The sequence below is a fragment of the Haliaeetus albicilla genome, chromosome 27, assembly GCF_947461875.1.
Source record: "Haliaeetus albicilla chromosome 27, bHalAlb1.1, whole genome shotgun sequence".
Taxonomy (NCBI): domain Eukaryota; kingdom Metazoa; phylum Chordata; class Aves; order Accipitriformes; family Accipitridae; genus Haliaeetus; species Haliaeetus albicilla.
The window spans coordinates 17,488,382-17,505,557 of record NC_091509.1 but is presented as its reverse complement, the minus strand read 5'-3'; the positions used below and the strand labels follow the sequence as shown (position 1 = coordinate 17,505,557).

Below are 17,176 nucleotides of genomic sequence, written 5' to 3'. Positions count from 1 at the left end.
CATCACTGTAATTTGGTTCCCACTCCTCCCTGACCTCAAAACACGTCACACAACCCCGCGGTCCTGCGTCACCTCCACGCAGCCCCTGCTCGAGGGCTTTGCTGTGCTCGGAGGCAGCCGGTGGGCTGACGCACGGTGCCTTAGACCCAGGGGAAAAAAAAAACCAAAAACCCACCATCGCATCTACAACGGGCTTTGGGTGCCACAGTCTGAAGCTGTGATTAATGGCAGTTGGTAAAAAATAAACACCCCATATCTCCTCGCGGCGCAGGGGTCTTTGCCGCCTGCCACACCGATTTCTGCAGCTTTCCCACCGCTCGCCCAGGCTGGTGCGACGCAGAGGTGAACTCTGAGCCCCTGATCTAATGCAACCCACATTTCACTCTTGTTCGCAAGACAGCCTCTAGTACTCTGTTTAGGGCTTCTTCATGCTCCATTTCCTGCCTGATCAAAACCAGAAACTAATCACAATTAAAAAAGAAAAAATGTGGGAAAAATTAAAATGGAGGGGAAAAAAAAATAAGCAGCTAGGTTCATCTTATATTATTCAAGAATATAAAATAAGAAGCATATTTCAAGCTAACGTGTTTTCAAGGTTCTTAAAATTTGTTTAAAAATTAAAACGTTGAAAAGTTGAATAGCAAAACCCCAGAAAAGCCCAAGAACGAGGACTGGAAGCAAGTAACAACAGGCAGCGCCTGCTGCCAAGAATTAGCCCGTTAACCTGCATTCGTCAGCTTAACGTGGTCAACTCCGCACACAACCACGGCCAAGTGCCCAGCCGCCATGGAGGGGAGAAGACAATCCCCAAATCTCCCTCCATGCCCAGAAGCCTATTTTCTTTAGGGCTAAAATTCACACAGGCTCTCAGCTCGCTTTCCTTAGTTTAATTTCTTATGTATACAGAAGTCAATGGCTCTATGCCAATTTATTAACTGAGAATCATAAACCCGATTTATTAACTCACTTATGCCAAGCTACCCACAAAAGTCCTTTTGTAGAAAAGTGAAAACTAAGTCTCGAATAAGAAGCGGTCAGGAAATTATTTTAATATGGGATTTCAGTCATGTACCAGTTATAATCTCCTTGGAATTCGTTGCCTCTTTCCTTTTCTCAGCTACTGTTTTCTCCCAACATGTGCAGGCAAGTGCTCTTTTAAAATGCTTTCCTCTCAAATACAGGAATCAAACCTGGATGGGGGGGTCTGTATATGCAACATGGGATGCTCTCCATCCGCATCAGTGGGGTTACTCTAATCTTCAGCTGCGCTGTTGGCCAAATGGGGCTAGATAAACCGTCATTAAGGCATAAAGTTAAACCTACTGAATTGATCTTTTCTCCTCCTAAGAACAAGATAACTTGCTGAACATGTTTTTCAAAAGCCTAGCCACAAGACACTTGTTTCCTATGGAAGAAAGTCAAATATTTTGCAAGGCAACAATAAATAAAGTTAATCGTGTACCCAGGGGCTGCCCCCCACCCGGCCGTCTCCTCGATGTGGGCACATTGCACAAGAGACACACTCTTTTCACAGACATTTGCCAGAATTTACTGCTAATAATTTGGACTAGTGAGAATCAGTTTGAGAGCTCAAAAAGAAGAATGAAACCACTTGGAAATTCTTATTATAATAAATAAGAGTTGGAAACAGCCTTTGTGTATTTAAAACTCTGTAACAAATTAACTTGGGGGCTTATTACAGAAGGGAGAGGAAAAAGATAAAATAACCTGCAAATACACAGGGTTTGGTCTATGATTGATTTGCTCCAAACAAGGGAGATGTGCCGTGCTTTTCCATGATCTGCAGCATATGTTACTGCTGCTTTGCCGGGAGTGAACACCTAGTACCTGAGCCTGCAAGGGCATGAAGATATTTGGAAACACCAAGAGATTCCTTAAGACCATGAACAATTGTGCTAGCAGGAGGTGAAAATAGAAACTCATTCAAAATAAATGACCCAGATTTCCTGATTGACTAACACGAATGTTATTTTGTATATCCTGAGACCTAGCAGGTCACAGTGGCATCATCCCCAGCAGTACACAAACATATGGGAAATGACAGGTCACAGTCATTTATTTCCAAGTATTTTTGCAGCTTGGGAATTTTGGGATAAGCTACCATTTCTATTTAATCTGTAAATCATTTATCATGCAAGCTTTCCTGCCATGACAGGAGAGAGCACTGCCAGGTGGGGGAAACAAATCCAGCCAGACCTTTCCAACAGCTCAGGAAAAGTCAGAGGGGACTTTGCTGCTGCCCTTAATGGGCAAAGGACCCATCCCCAAGGGAGCACACACACATCTGTGGCCACCTGGAGACATTAAAAAAATGATAATTTAAAAAACATGTATACAGATAAATAATATAAAAACATATGTATGTGTACTTATACACACACAGAGTATGTCTATGCATGCACACAGAGTTATTAATCCAGGATACAATAAGGGGAATAACTAAGTCATAGGCAACAAGGAAGGAGGGCAACTGCTACAGTCATAAGAAGTCGCAGAGATCGACTCTACATTAGTCTGAAAATGTGTATTTGTTATTGCCTGTTGACCTCAATAATTCCTATCCGTGCCTCAGCACCGGTGCGCACAGGGAATACGCTCTCCTAGCAGAGAGTCTTGTTATTGAGAGCAAACGTGGGACAGATTAGATTTTTCCTAAAGTTCAGCAGAAGCCAAAACAGTCCTCAGGTACAAGGGTATATGTATGCAATTTGTCATGAGAAATACAGGGAGCAATGAAAATCCCCAAATAAATACAAAGTTCTGCATGATTTACCCACGTGCACGCAGGCACACACGTGCTTACTGAATAACAACAACTGTATATTTACACTTGTCCACACAATCACATGGCCAAGGGCTTTAAAAGGCTCTTAACGTGTAAAATATGGGGTTTAAGTACATGTAGAGCTGGAAGAGAAATAACGTTTCCCTACATAGAAATTGCTTTGCTTTTGTTTCTTATGAAGAGCTTTAGATTCTTCCCTGTTCCAAATCAGGATATTTCTGTAAATAGAATAGCAGTAAGAAAAAAAAACAACCAACCTCACAAACAAACTTTGAATCAAAACTTTGTTAGAAGTTCAAATTAAAGAAACAGTTGTAGCATAATGTAAATTTGGAAACCAAAAGCGATGGGGGGTGGGGCAGAAGACTTTTATCCCATTTCAACAATTTCAAAACATTTCCCCTACAAGTGTTTTCGAAATGGAAAAATTTTGTAGACAAAACTTTTACTGCCAGAAACAGCAATTTTGCCAAGTCAACATTTTCCCATGAAATAACACTTCATCAAAAAATACCCTTCCAGGCCTACCTGTAAGGGCAATTTTGTGCCTAAAATGGCCAATATTTATTCCCTTCTGCTGAAGCAGCAGATAGTTGATGCGAAGAGGCGCTACCCAACGTTAGCTTTGGGTGTTTACCTCCAGAACCAGCTCTTGCTTCATGTGAGGAGAGCAGAGATGTACTCAGAGACTTCCCAGACTAAGTATTTCAGGTGTATTTTTTTTCTTGTTTTTTCTTGAGGAATTTTGCGGTTTAGATCAGGTTTTGGATCAATCTTCAAGCCACGGGAAGAAAGCAGCATGCCGTTACAAGAGACATGAGCATCGTCTCCCACCATCTAGTTGTGCCGAGACTTTGAACCAATACTTAAACTAACTAAATTCCCAAATCCTGGATGTGATTAATCCATCCTTCAGGAACACCCCAAAATGGATCAATCTTTAAAAAAATAAACCTAAAGCCCCGGGAGGACTGCGCAGCCATACTCCATCCCGCTCAGGCAGCACCAGCTGGCAGCAAGAGGGGAAGCAAAACCACCCAGGTCCCCTGCTGAAATCCATGTTATTTCACAAACGCTTACTACAACAGTTGAACTACGTCCTCGCTGGGACGTATCATGTTAAAAAAATAAGCTAACATGACATTAAACATGATTTTGCCTTTGGCATGGAAAGGGAACTGTATGTGAGTCGCGCAGGCTGTCAGGACCAACCGCAACAGCTAGCGCTGCAAAACCTTCCTTCCACCTCACGCTCAGAGAAGGCTGCAAATCCCACGTCAGGTTGTATTAAAACATGTTTTTCTTTTTATACACCCTTTCCCTGGGTGAGTACACACGGGTCTTCAAGGCTGTGCTTGCTTTCCAGCTCCACAAGAAACGCCTGATGCTCGTGTGTGGGAATGAGGACGACGGGACCAGTGTGTTGGCCCTGGCAGGTTGGGATGGAGCTTGGGACACGCTGGACCAGACTGGGCAGCCGAAGGGACACCTTCCCAGGGAGGCTGCTGGTGTGACTTTCCCGGCCTCACGGTAGCACCAACAAATTGGTTTTTAGAAGTGACCTCTTCCACAGCGGTGGGACTCGGGTGACTGTCACTACAGCAGCTCCATCCCCGTGAGCGGCTCCAGGACACGCGTGCCGTTCCCTGGCCGCAGCCGCGATTCCCGCGGGGCCAGATAACAGCGAGAGGAAATAAAACGGGTCGGATGGAGCCATTTGACTCAATTACTCCCTGGTTTGTTGAGCTTGGGCTGACAGCGACAGAGCCCCAGGTGCCTGATCTTCGTGGTTGAGGTCAGGGAAGAGATGACAGCGGGGACGACCGTGCCGCCGTGGGAAGCTCGAGCGGCTGCCGGAGAAAGGAACCAGAAGGAAAGGCTGGGGTTTAGCGCAGCCCCCCTGCTCACAGGCTCCCTGGGAGGGGGGGAACTTGTTGCATTTATGCTTCTCTACAACAAAATAAACTATTCCAAGCCCAGAGGCAGCTCCCTGGTGGGGGGAATCAGGAGGCAGCAACAGTGGTTCACCCCCACATTTTGGTAAGTGCTTTTTGAAGCACGTGCAGCCAGGCTTGCCCCTCTTCCAAACAGTCTAAATAGTGATTTCCCCCCACCCCAAAATGGTTTAAAAATGAATCTCTTATGGTACAATGTCTTTCTATGGCAGAGAGCGGTTGTCTTGGGCATGCTTTCAGAATGATGGATTCTTAGTTTAGAGAAACAGAGCTGTTTTAATTTGGAAAAGAAAAAAATTTATGAATCCATCACAGCAAAAGAAAAAAGTAAAATTCAGTCTTGGTTTAAATCAACAGGAAGGTGCGATTGAAAAGGGCCAGAATGTTCTCTTAAAAGTTTTTCTGCTTGTTTCTAAGAGATACATGTTGAAAGTTTCAATATGAATCAGAAAAAGTTTTTCAACTTGACCATTTCAACAATTGCCAGAAAAAACGCTCCCCTTGGCAGGGCTGAGACCAGCGCTGAGCCTTCTGGCTCTACAGCAGCATTTGTCTGGAGGCTGTAAAGCTATAACCACGCAGGGTCCCTGGGGATGGACACTATCATGCTATGCAAACAAAGTTTTATTCACATTTATCAGCTGTAGTAAAGGAACAAGGACCTGGTTTACGTGTGGTCAGGTTCTCAAACAAATATAGAAATATATATTCAAGCTATCTATGAAAACAAACATCTGGCAGCTCAGCCAAAACCAATACACAGAGGGACATCTGCTCTCTGTGTTTCTATCTGCAGTGCAGCAGAGGAATCCGCAGGGGCTGCGTTGCATTAAATGGATTTAACTGGCGTGTCCCATCAAGTGTGTCTGTGCGCGCGTTGGTGTGCACGTGGGTGTCTGCTGCACTCTCCTCAGTTTTCCTCAGCAATTGCAGAAAAGTTCAAAAAAGATCAGAAGTTGTCATTAATTATTGATTTTTTTTTTTTTTTTTAAATATTTTATAATGTTTGTTTTCCTGCTAGTCCTGCATCAACTCCCTGGCAGCTTTCCGCTTTGTCAGAACGATGCTCGAGCGGCACCTGTGGACGTGCCGCTGCACGAGGGCGAACGTCGCTTTTCAGAAGGTCTTGTGTGAAATAGGGAGAAGGCAGCAAAGGGCAAGGGCATGCTCAAGCTCAGCACTACCTCCCCAATTTTTGTATGGACTAGAGAGACATCTCGGACAATGTTTACATCAATGCCTGCATATAAAACCCAAATTCATTAGCTGACCTCACCAGCTGCCCTTGGCTGAATGCTGTACTCCACTGTGCTCCTTAAAGCCCTTAGTAATATTTGAAAAAAACCCAACAAATGAACAATAAGAGAATCAAAGCTACCTGGTGGCTATTCCTACAGCCTAACTGCTAGGAAAATAGAGTTTAATGAAGCTGGCTGGGATCCATCACTACCCCCATGAGTCCAGTACCCATCCCTTAGGCATGAGTAATCCCTGATGCTTCAGGAGCAAAAATATCTCCAAAAACACATAAAGCACTGTGAAATACCATCCATGGAAGAGAGAGAAGGGAAATGCCTGCCTGCCTTCCATGGAGATCAGTCCATAGTCGGCAGCACAAAACCCCTGATTTCCTTTCCCCAGAGTTAAAAAAATTGTTTAAAATATCAGTGATCAGAAAGTTACACTGCCCTTTTTTTGCCTATGCTTTTTTTGAAAACCCAGCTGTGTATTTCCTATAGCAACAGGCATGCTAAATAAAAATCTACCTGGCCTCCATTCATTCTCTTAACATTCAAGAACATAAAAGCCGAGGAGCATAAAATTCCATCTGCTGCTTTCCGATACACAGAGGCAGTTGCAAACTCTGGGTGGCTTTCTAGGTACATTCCTCTCTGTTTTCCTTAGAAAGAGCAACACCAACCGCATCTCTCCCCTCTCTAACAGCACTTCAGACCTAACAGCAGAATATAAACAACACTTCTCCCCAGCTGAAACGGGATCCGTGCTTTCCCATTTCACAAGACAGGAGAAAAAAACCACCAACCCACCAGATACCGAAATGACAGAGGCATAGAATTAAAGCAAACAGCTCAAATAAAGATTCCCAGTGAGGCCAGTCTGTGGTTTCACCCGGTCCGAGGGCACACTGAGCAGGGAACGAGCCAGCGCACACCTCCCATCTAGCACGGCTGTGGGGCTTCTATAGATTTGTGCTAATTTACGGTCCCGCGTCACTGCTGAATGGGATAACAACGGGTCTGAATGCTACGAGGGAGAAATGGAAGGATGGCTAAAATATGCAACAGCAGTAGGTGTTTTGAGGTTTTTTTTCTTTGGTTTTTTTTTTGTCGTTGTTGGGGGTTTTTTTGTTTGTGGGTTTTTTTTTTTTTTTTTTTTTTTTTTTTTTTTTTTTTTAGGGTTTAGGTTTATTTTTCTGGTTTTCTTAAAAACCTTTGTATCCAGCACACAGGGATGTGGGCAGCCCCCATTCTGCAGCCCATTAGATGAAGATGACCGGCACCACGATTGAGAGGTTCCCACATCCAGCCCAATGACACTCGCAGGGTGCCCAGCGACGTCGCTGGGGAAAGGCGATGCTTACCGGGTTCTCCGCGCCGGCCGGGCTTCCCCCGCCTCCCCGGAGGACCTGCGGAAAGCAGAGAGCAGAGGGTTAGCAGGCAGCGAGTTCGGGAGGGAACCCGCCCCGTGACCTTCTCTTCGGATCCAGACCGCCTTGGGTCTTCCCCCCTTTCCCAACTACCAAAAAACAATAGTAGGCTGCACATCTTTAACACCACTTTTTTCACAAAATATATCATTTTGGTGAAAAAGCTGAGGCCAGGCTCCTAGGCAAGGTGGGAAGCAGGTTTTGAAGTTATTGGTGTTGCCCACGTAGTAGAGGGAACCAGGTCTTAAGTGCTCCAAAATTCTGGAAAAAACTTTGCAGAGCAGTTGGCAGTCCTGCACAGTTCATGCATGCTGCAAATGGCTGTTAGTGTCTTGCAAATCACAATATTTAGAGTATTAAAATGAAGAACGGAAACCTTTTGCTACTAATTGTTATATGAGTCAGAAAAAGTTTTTGTGCAGACTAACACAGCCTCGATCTGATCATACATTTATAATTTCAGACCCCGGGTTCAGATATAAAACTCGCTTGTATTCGCACCCTTCTGGATAGCAATAGCTAAGTGATTGATAAAATACCATAAATGACAAAATACCCTTAATCAAGAAACAAAAGGCACTCAAAACAATAAACACAGAGGCAGAACACTATTCCTCCAGCACACTTGGAGCATCCAGCTCTCCGACAAAGCCGTAACGCCGTGTCCTTTGTGCTGTTAGCTGACACGTTACAGCCTCTCGGCTGGAGCAAGGCTTCCCTGCCCGGGAGCTGGCAGCATCCACGCTCCTGCAACACGCGCGTTGCCAGAAGGAAACAAAAAGCCACTTTTTGAAGCCTTCTGCAGCAGGTCAGCCAGCTCCGGAGGAACGTTTGCTGGGTGACAGCGATGTTAACAACAAAAAGCAAGAGCTCACTTTTTAATCTGTGAAACTATGCTGCTCCCCCTCCTTTCTGCTGCCTTTTTTTTTTTTATTATTTTTAAGGGAAAAGGATGATAAACAAAGATCATTACATATTTCTGCACTCCTATCAAAATTTCCCCTGCGGCATAAACATTTCTGTACCCAAATGTGTAATTGCATCTCCAGCCATGGCCTTTTCTCTTTAAAGTTCGGATGAACTGCCCAGCGCTCCCTCTCCGCAGCCCACCTGCACTCCTCCTGCCCTTGCAGGTGGGCTATGGCAGGAGCTCCAAGCCCCACGTACTCCTCTGCTATGGGGATGGCAGCTATAGGGGTTAGCTCGCAATGGCTTGGTAGAAAACGTCTATCAGAATTCCCTAAGCAACTTGCTTGCAGTTTTCTTTAGGGGAGGAAAAAAAGAAAAAAAAAATTTTCAGCCTTCTTAATTCTTGAAATCAGGTAGATGATTATACCACATTACACCCAGGAGGAATGTTTACTCCCTCCAGCCTGAAGTCAAGCCGCTCCGGAGGGGAACCACAACTCTGATGAAGCACCTTTTCCAACCTCGGAGACCAGACGTGACTGAGCAATTAAAGCTAATCTACCTGTGCCACCCTCTTGGCTAATTGCAGCAGAGTCTGGGCTTCAGCAGGCTGCAGCCTCCTCGTCCACCCACCGCTGCCCCAGGGAGCTTTAAACACCAGCCTTGCTTAATCCTTCGGTGTCTTTTGATAGACTCCTCCTGGATGCATTTCATCCGGGGCGACTCGCTAACAATTTTATTTTACCTCTTCTGCTAGCAGTGATGAGAAAGCCCAGGGTTTCTTAGGGAGGAGGAAATGTCCTAATGAAGCTGTAGGAGGGGGAGGCCAAGTTTTTAAGCAAGTGACTAATGAGTTGGTAGCGATGCTTTTAGGCAATTTAGAGGAGGGCTGATATCGAAGGGTGAAAGCACGGAGCTCCTACATAAACCTCAGGTTGGAGCCTTTCAACTGCCAACATGAGAAACCAAAAATTCCGTTTAAAAAGAAATTTAATACTGATTTTTGTACTTTTTAAAATTTAAGGGATTTCTTAATATATCATGCCAAAAGTGAAAAATTGACTATTGCCCATGCTGGAACAGGCTCCCCAGAGAGATGGTACATGCCCCATCCCTGGAAACGTTCAAGGTCAGGTTGGACAGAGCTGTGAGCAACCAGATCTAGTTGAGGATGTCCCTGCTCATTGCAGGGGGGTTGGACTACATGACCTTTAAAGTTCCCTTCCAACCCAAACCATTCTGTGATCCTGTAATTCTTTCCCTATAGTCTTCAAGGAAAACTGTAAGATGGGTGCAGCACATGGAATTACAAGTATAGCACGCTTGTGGAAACAGTTAATTAAACCAAAGTTGACAAAGCAAAAAAAACCCAACCCAACCAACCAAACCCATTCTCATCTGTTTTACTTGCTGTTTTTTTATCAGAAAGCAATTTGGTAAAAAACAACAACAAAAAAGTAGTATTTTTAGAAACAGTATCTAGAATCCTGCTGCCAATCAATAGCTGAATATGGCAACATCTCTGAGGAGAGAAGATTTTAGTGGGGATTTAAAGGAAGAACATCACACCCAGTATCCACTGTGGGCAAGACTTGCAAGTCGCAATCCTGTGATCCAGATGTGGGTGAGCAGAAGGACAGAGACCTCCCGGCTCCCTGCAGCGAGAGGACAGCACACCGGAATAACCCAGGAGTCATTAACGCTATCTACAACCTCACCCTGTGCAGACGGGATTAAGTCCATGGTCTGCACGACTGGAAATTATTATTTTAGCGATTTCTAGCCTATGATGGATACTGCTAAAAGATACTCACTAAAAGGCATAAAGTGAATCCATATTACACCTCTCACTTCCAAACCATTTAAGAAACTACAAAGGAAATTAAGGAGGGCTAAGAATTTGTTTGAAGATAAATGTTGACTGTAAACTGTTACCTAATGACTCCTTCTCCTAAGACCTTGCAGTTTGATGCTTGTTCAATATAATTAAGATTTATGTTGCATTAATGTCTGTTGGGTAATAGCTGAGCCTTTTCTTCTAACCGTGCCAGCTCCGCTGTATCAGTTCTGGGAGTTCCTTATTTACATTGTTATGAAAGACAGTTTTGGAGAGGAGAATGAATACAAAGCATAAACCAGTCTATTTTTAAACAACTTGTCACGTTCAAGCTAAACAGCCTCAATCCAGGGCATAATATGCAGTTTCTGACAACACCGTAAGCTTTCCAGTAAGACGATAGATTTAGTAAACCAAAGACAAAGGAAGAGAATGAAATATATTGCTATTTGGAAACATTATGAGGATGAGCTGATGGGTGCATCTAAGGAATAGCTACTCAGAAACAAGGTAAAAAGTTCACAGTAAATAGACTCGATTGACTTCGCTGTTCTGCTGGGTAGCAGCCACTTATGTCATCTATTGTGGGTGAGTAAATGAAATATTAAAAAAATCAACATCACTACATAGTTCATGTAAAATATTGACAAAAGCCAAAACCATGTATTTGTCCACAGTGCAGTAAGTTACCCTTACTTGAACTAATTTATCCATTGCAAATTGGTCAACTGCAAATCGAGCTGCTCAGTGAACACTGTAATCCATCAGTATCAGGAAAGCAGGTCTATGGTACTACACGTGTTTAATGTCTTTTTACCCCTTGTAATTAAATCAAATCTGGTCCTTGACCCACGTTCCCAGGCTTGGGAGGCTGTATCACTGCCTCCTGTCCCTTCAGCTTGATGGGCAAATTGCTGCCTGCCTTACTGTTGGGCATAAGGCAAATCAATGTTTATCAAACATAAAGCAAGTTTAAAATGCCGGCAAGAAAAAGAGCCTGATACAAAACCTCGCTGAAGATAGCCGACGCGTTTTAAACATTAAGCCAGCGAAGCACATTTTTACCCAAGAACTTGTGGCACGAGGCTTGCGCTCTCTTTTCACTTACACTTCTACACATTGCCCTTTTCCACAGAGAACATATACACAGACGTATTAACCATAAATCTGTGCCCATCTCTTTCTTCAGGCCATGTGCTGCTGAGGCTCTTGGGGACTTTTTTGGGGGTACGTTGATACAGAGAAGTAGTTGGGAACAATGTTCAAGTAAAAACCTTGGCCAAGTGAAATGACCTGTCTTACTGGATATCTTTAAATCAGAGGATTCTTTTTCCCTTACAATCATGACACAGTGAGATGATCATGTTGTAACCTCTTAATCATAAATGTTGAGCTTACTTTTAGAGCCTTATTTTCTAGATGAACTCATATCTAACTCATCATGCTCTAACATGGGATTAAGTTTTTAAACCATTTTGGAGGGTCTACCTGCTCATGTGCTTTCACTTGATTTTTTTTTTTTTTTTTTTTTTTTGTGAGGTTGAAATGGTTTAGATTCTGTTTCCCCTTCTTCCCTTTCAGCATTTTTCAAGTTGCCTTTAATATATCAGTGCTTTTTCATTTAAAAATGAGTCAACCAGAAGAATAGCTTGAACAAATTGGTTGGTTCAGCCACTCTCAGGAAAAGTGGATTTTTTTTTTTTCATATGGCTTCACTTAGAAGCAAGGAGAACTTCGCGGCAGCGTACCGCAGGGTCTGGTATTGAGCATGAGGAAACCACGGCCCTGGTCTAGCTGGCTGTTCCTGCACAAAGGCCAATTTACTTTCTCGTTCCCTGGGGAAAAGGTTTATGGTTCATGGGCAGAAGTCAGGTTCTGCGCTGCTTGCTCAGCTGATACTCATCAGGTATTCAAGTCGGGCTACAGGCTCCGAGACCACAGATCTAAGATTAAACAGTTTTGGGTCACAACACTTTGCATGAACCTTTTTGGCTTTGGATTCCAACGGACCCAAAGATTCAAAGCAAATACCAGATGCAGATTGGAAACACGCAGCACATACAGTCTACAGCCTTTTTTCCAAATAAAACAAAAAAAATAATATCTAGATTCATTTCAAATTTGGCCCCAATGCCCCAAAAGCTCTCTGAAATCCTGGGCTACGTTTTATGTTAGTAGAAAAGCCACCCAGAAAGCAACCTCTGGTTGTTAGCTGAGGAGAGCTCCTTGCAGTTCAACACGTGATCCAGTTGCTTTCAAGATACAGAACAAGAAACAAATAGTTTTCCTTCTTATACCTCCACCGCAGCCTTTCTGAGCGAGGATGCACACAAGCATCCTCCTTGCAACGTGTCAGGGAAGAAAACTCCCGCTCCAGGAACCAAACTGGAATATTTCTATTATTATTGGAATAATAAGGGGGTAACATTTAAGGTATGTTTTGGCTAAAGCATCTCAGGACCTCAAGACTAAAGGTTTACAGTCTTAAACTCTCCTTTACCTACAGCTGAGCTAAAATGAGGGATTCCCAGTGAGAGGATGGGATGGGGCATGCAGCTGGGGGTGGGGGGGGGGGACAGTCTTAAATCCTCCCAACAAGATGGGGCAGAGCAAGTCCAAGTCCCAAATCTAACGTTCACCAGCACCAATGAAACTGGCACATGAGATATATTAGCTTGAGATGACACAACTGTTCAAGACCAGAGGCAAATTTGGGGTGTTTATGTGTTTTTCTTAATTGCAGCCAACGGAGGCCCCTGTTCCCCTGGGTGGATGCTTGCTGCAAAAGAAAAAAAAAAAAATATTCAAGCTCATTCAAAGAATGAAGTTTTATATACAAGCGTACTGAAACCACTCAAAGCGCTAATTATGCTCCATTTAAAACAACTGAGATGGTGCCGCTCGCTCAGTACTCTGGATTTGCACCCCCCCCATCATTTTTTTCCCCACACCCAGAGACAGTTTCTTCAAACAGTCAAGTGCATACAGCTCTTTTGTTTAGTCACTAGGGCATGAATATAAACTGAATTTGAGATATAAATTAAGAAGTGACTGGAATAAAGCCACAATTGCACTTACATCAAACATGGGATTTTTTTCCCTCTTGTTATGGCTGGTCTTACTCAGGCCATTTCCAGATAATACACTGGCACAGCTGCAGCACTGTGCAGGGCAGGAGCAGATGTATGCAGTATACTCCCCTCTATTTTTAAAACAAGAGGATGCATATTTTGGCAGCTCTAGGGGCTGCTATATACAAGGTAGAAAGGTTTTCATAGCAGATTTCAGTTTCCCACATCTGCACCGAGACAGCTGCTTCAGTACGAGTCCTGAAGAGATGGTAACTTTGAAAATCTTTCAGAAAGTAAGGGTCTATGCACAAACACGCACACATATTCGGGTTTGTGTTTCTTTATGAGAACAGTGACCATCCCTGTGCATCGCCCCCATATGCTCCTACCCACTTAAAACACCTAGAAAGGTTAGAAAAATCATAAGCAAGTCACAGTCTCTTCTTTTCAGAGATTTACTGGTTAGGCAAGTCAGGCACAGTTTTATCAATGTGAATCTGGAAAATGAACACAGACTCCTTTTCCTGCTATGGATACAAGTTAGAAAACCACGTAGCGATAGAGCTGGGGAACACAAGTGATGCCAAGCTCACACTGGAGTCCGCTGGTAGCATTTGACTGAAATTCATTACCCTTACAGTACCTTCAGCACTAGGTAACTTGAAGCATCACTGCCCGGAACAGACGAACAAACGGATACCCTCAAGGTCTGCTTTCTCAGAAAGCATTTGTAAATTAGGCTTTTTCCTGCTCAAATAATTGCTAACACAAAGGCATCTCCGGGAAGAAGCAAGAAGTCACCAGCGACCAAGTTGCATGGGGTTATTCAGCAGATGGAGATAAGCATTGCTTTACTCGAGTCCATACATTTGCCCCTCTGAAACTTCAGCCTGTTTACAAACCCAGGGAGCACATGCACATATTGGGAATGCCTCTACAGCATGAGATAGTTGTGTATTTCTTGCAGAAATTAGGTAATTTTCTTTTTTTCCCAGAACTGCAAGTCACATCTATAAGGTAAGCAAGATAAAGAAGCACTTACTGCTTCCTTTGGTTTTCAGTCACAGTCTCCCATTTAAACAAGGTTGACATGTTGGATTACAAAATCTCTCGTGAAACATTCAGATCTGACACAAAGTACTTGGGTTTTGATGAATTGCATTTTTGGAGCAGAGAAGTACTCAAAGCTAATGCTTATTATCTACAATCAAAATTAGTCATTCCAGAGCCAGGATCCCACAGCAAAAAAATAAAATATTCTTTGTCATTTTCAATATACAAAAATTGCAAGAGAAGAGAAACGAGCAAGTCAAGACTGAGAGCAGCTGAATAATGCTGTTTCTCATATATCCCCAAAAGATCCCAGTAACTATAGAGAAGCATATGCATTAGAGACTTTAAGCAAAGAATCACGTAGTTCATATTTAAATATTACTCTTATACAAACGCATTTGTGGACATAGTCTACAGTTAATGCCCATTTTGGCAGGATTTTCCGCCCTCATTGTTCCTCAGCTTCCTAAAAGAGAGCGCGCAAGCTGCCATGTGCAAACCATAAAGCATCCAAGGGACGGGGCCAAGCCCATCCTAAGAGCAAGCCCACAACTATCACGCTAATATCACCAACAGATTTCACTTCCATGTTACAAATCAAGTTGGACATAAAAATCAAAGTTTTCCTGTTTCAAAACTCATCCAACACTGCACTATTACATGTCACAATTTCAGCATCTTTAAAAAAGCTTTTAAATTCTTCCTCCTGTGGTCTTCAAAAGCAACATTTTTCTCCTGTTTAATCCTCCCCCCCCCAAGTTTTCTGCATGCAGAAGGCATTTCCTCAACCCCTTTAAGAACCACCTTGTTTTCTACACATCGCCCTCCAGGCAACATCTTTATAAAGACAGAAGATCAGGAATAGCCTGTCAAACAAATACGAAGTCAGCTTCTGGAGCTGTTTCGATTTCCATTACCTGCATTAACCCTTGACCAGGGCTCCACGATGCCATATGCTTCAAAAGACCGAGCAAAAGCACATCTTAGTGAAACAAAACCCACAGAGCAAAATCCCTTCCATGTGCGATATATATGGGGAGAAAATGCCACAGCTAGGGATATTTTTTTCTACACGATGGTACCAGCAAGCTACCACCAGCACATGCACATCCCAGCAGATGCTGCAGATCAAGGGAAACCAGAGAACACTACATCGGGGATTTAAGTTTTGCTCCAAACCAACTACAGCAGCCATTTGGTGTTTGTGTGCTCCTGGCCAAGTTCAGCATAAGCAACAACGACTGATTTTGAAAACCTAATAGTATTATGTTGGCTTAGCTTCCAAAAAGCCTGCAGTCTCCAGGAATCCAACCAGGTGATGAGCAACAAGCTAGCATTAATGAAGCCTCGTAAAGGCTGTGCAGAACAAAAAAAAATTAATCACATAATTTTATTACGATAACAGCAGTGTCACACCTATAAACGATGGATATTAACAAGGTTGGCTTTTTCAAAGTAATTTTACCTGGTATAAAATTCCCAGTGAAACTACCACACTGTCTTTAACAGAGTGAAGTGATAAAAGATGGACCCAGGCGATCCTCGTCCCAAACACTCAAAATGAAATTGATGTGTGAATTCATACTGCCCTGAATGATCCAGCAAGAAGTCCATCTAAGAAAGTAGACCATCTGTCAGCAGCCAGTTGCTGACACAAGGAGAAAAAAAAAAAAAAAAAAGAGAAAAGTAAAAAGTCCTCTCCTGCATACAGAGTGACCCTTCTCTTGGCATAGCTCCTCGAGCAGGGATGGGGCATACAGCTTCAGGACGCTGCATCTCACCCACCACTCAGCACCACGTGGGATCTAGAAGCATGAACACGTGCAGTTATCTGCGAAGCCAGGCAACTACAACTGATGGTTTCGGGAGAGGATTTTGCAAGATGAACTATGTTGCAGCACAGACTAGTACATTAGATGATTACTGACTGAGTGTTATTCAATTTACTGTTTGCGCCAGTCATAACACACAAGATAAATGATCTTTTTGACAATGTAATTTAAAGGAGACATGATTCAGCCATCAGGAACTCCACTCTCCCAGTAAATGTGTCAGTGGAACAATGCTAGGAGAGGTACTCTGAGCAGTGGTGTTAAAATACCACTCAGCACGCAGGAAAGGGCTATTATTAACATTACTGTGACCTTGCAGAGATTGGAATTTGTCTGAGGACAGTGGCAACAGATACAAAATGATGTTGTTCACTGCCAGGAAAACATCTTCTAACTGGCCATGGGTGGAATGGAAGAGCAACCAGAAGAAACACAGGCAACTGCACCATGTGAATTGAGTGGATGATTTAACCCATCCAGGAGACAGACCAAGTGACTTCAGGAAATTTTCCCATTTTCTTAGCATCCAAATTTTTATGCTGTGCTTATCACATCAATGCACCTAAACTCTTTAAACCTGTAGTTAGTTTTTTAGGTAGAAAAAAGCTCAATAACAACGCAAACTTCTAAATACAATACATACATACTTCAAACATCTTCATTTTTAGTTTCTATTAAAATAAACACTTTTTAGAACGAGTATGTAAATCCTCTGTTTTGGCCTGTGAGGCTGGGGTCTCTCCAATATTTCTCTGGGTAGCAGCTAAGGCAGTCACCACCACGGGAGAGAACATGACATTTCTTGGCCAATGGGTTTCTCTCCTCCCTTCTGCTAATTTGTTTGCAATAAATCTTACAGGAACTTAAGCTCTAACTGTACACTTAGAGCATAATTCAAATTCTTTGGAAATTATAAACTTTTGTGAAAGGGCAAGTGCACAACCACTTATTTGAAAGATACATCCTGTGCCCCACACGGTTGTAGAAAATACTCTGCCTTTTCCATAGCTAGGGAAGTTCCCTTCTTGGTACTTTGACCTTTTTT

General features: G+C 43.2%; 1 protein-coding gene across 1 annotated transcript in view; it reads right to left on the bottom strand.

Moving 5' to 3' along the window:
- COL23A1 (collagen type XXIII alpha 1 chain) overlaps nt 1-17,176 on the bottom strand; it is a 201,516-nt gene that overhangs the window by 57,164 nt on the left and 127,176 nt on the right. Inside the window, exon 3 of the mRNA XM_069772593.1 lies at nt 7,364-7,408. Within this exon, the coding sequence (XP_069628694.1) occupies nt 7,364-7,408 (45 nt within the window). The remainder of the gene's footprint in view (nt 1-7,363; nt 7,409-17,176) is intronic.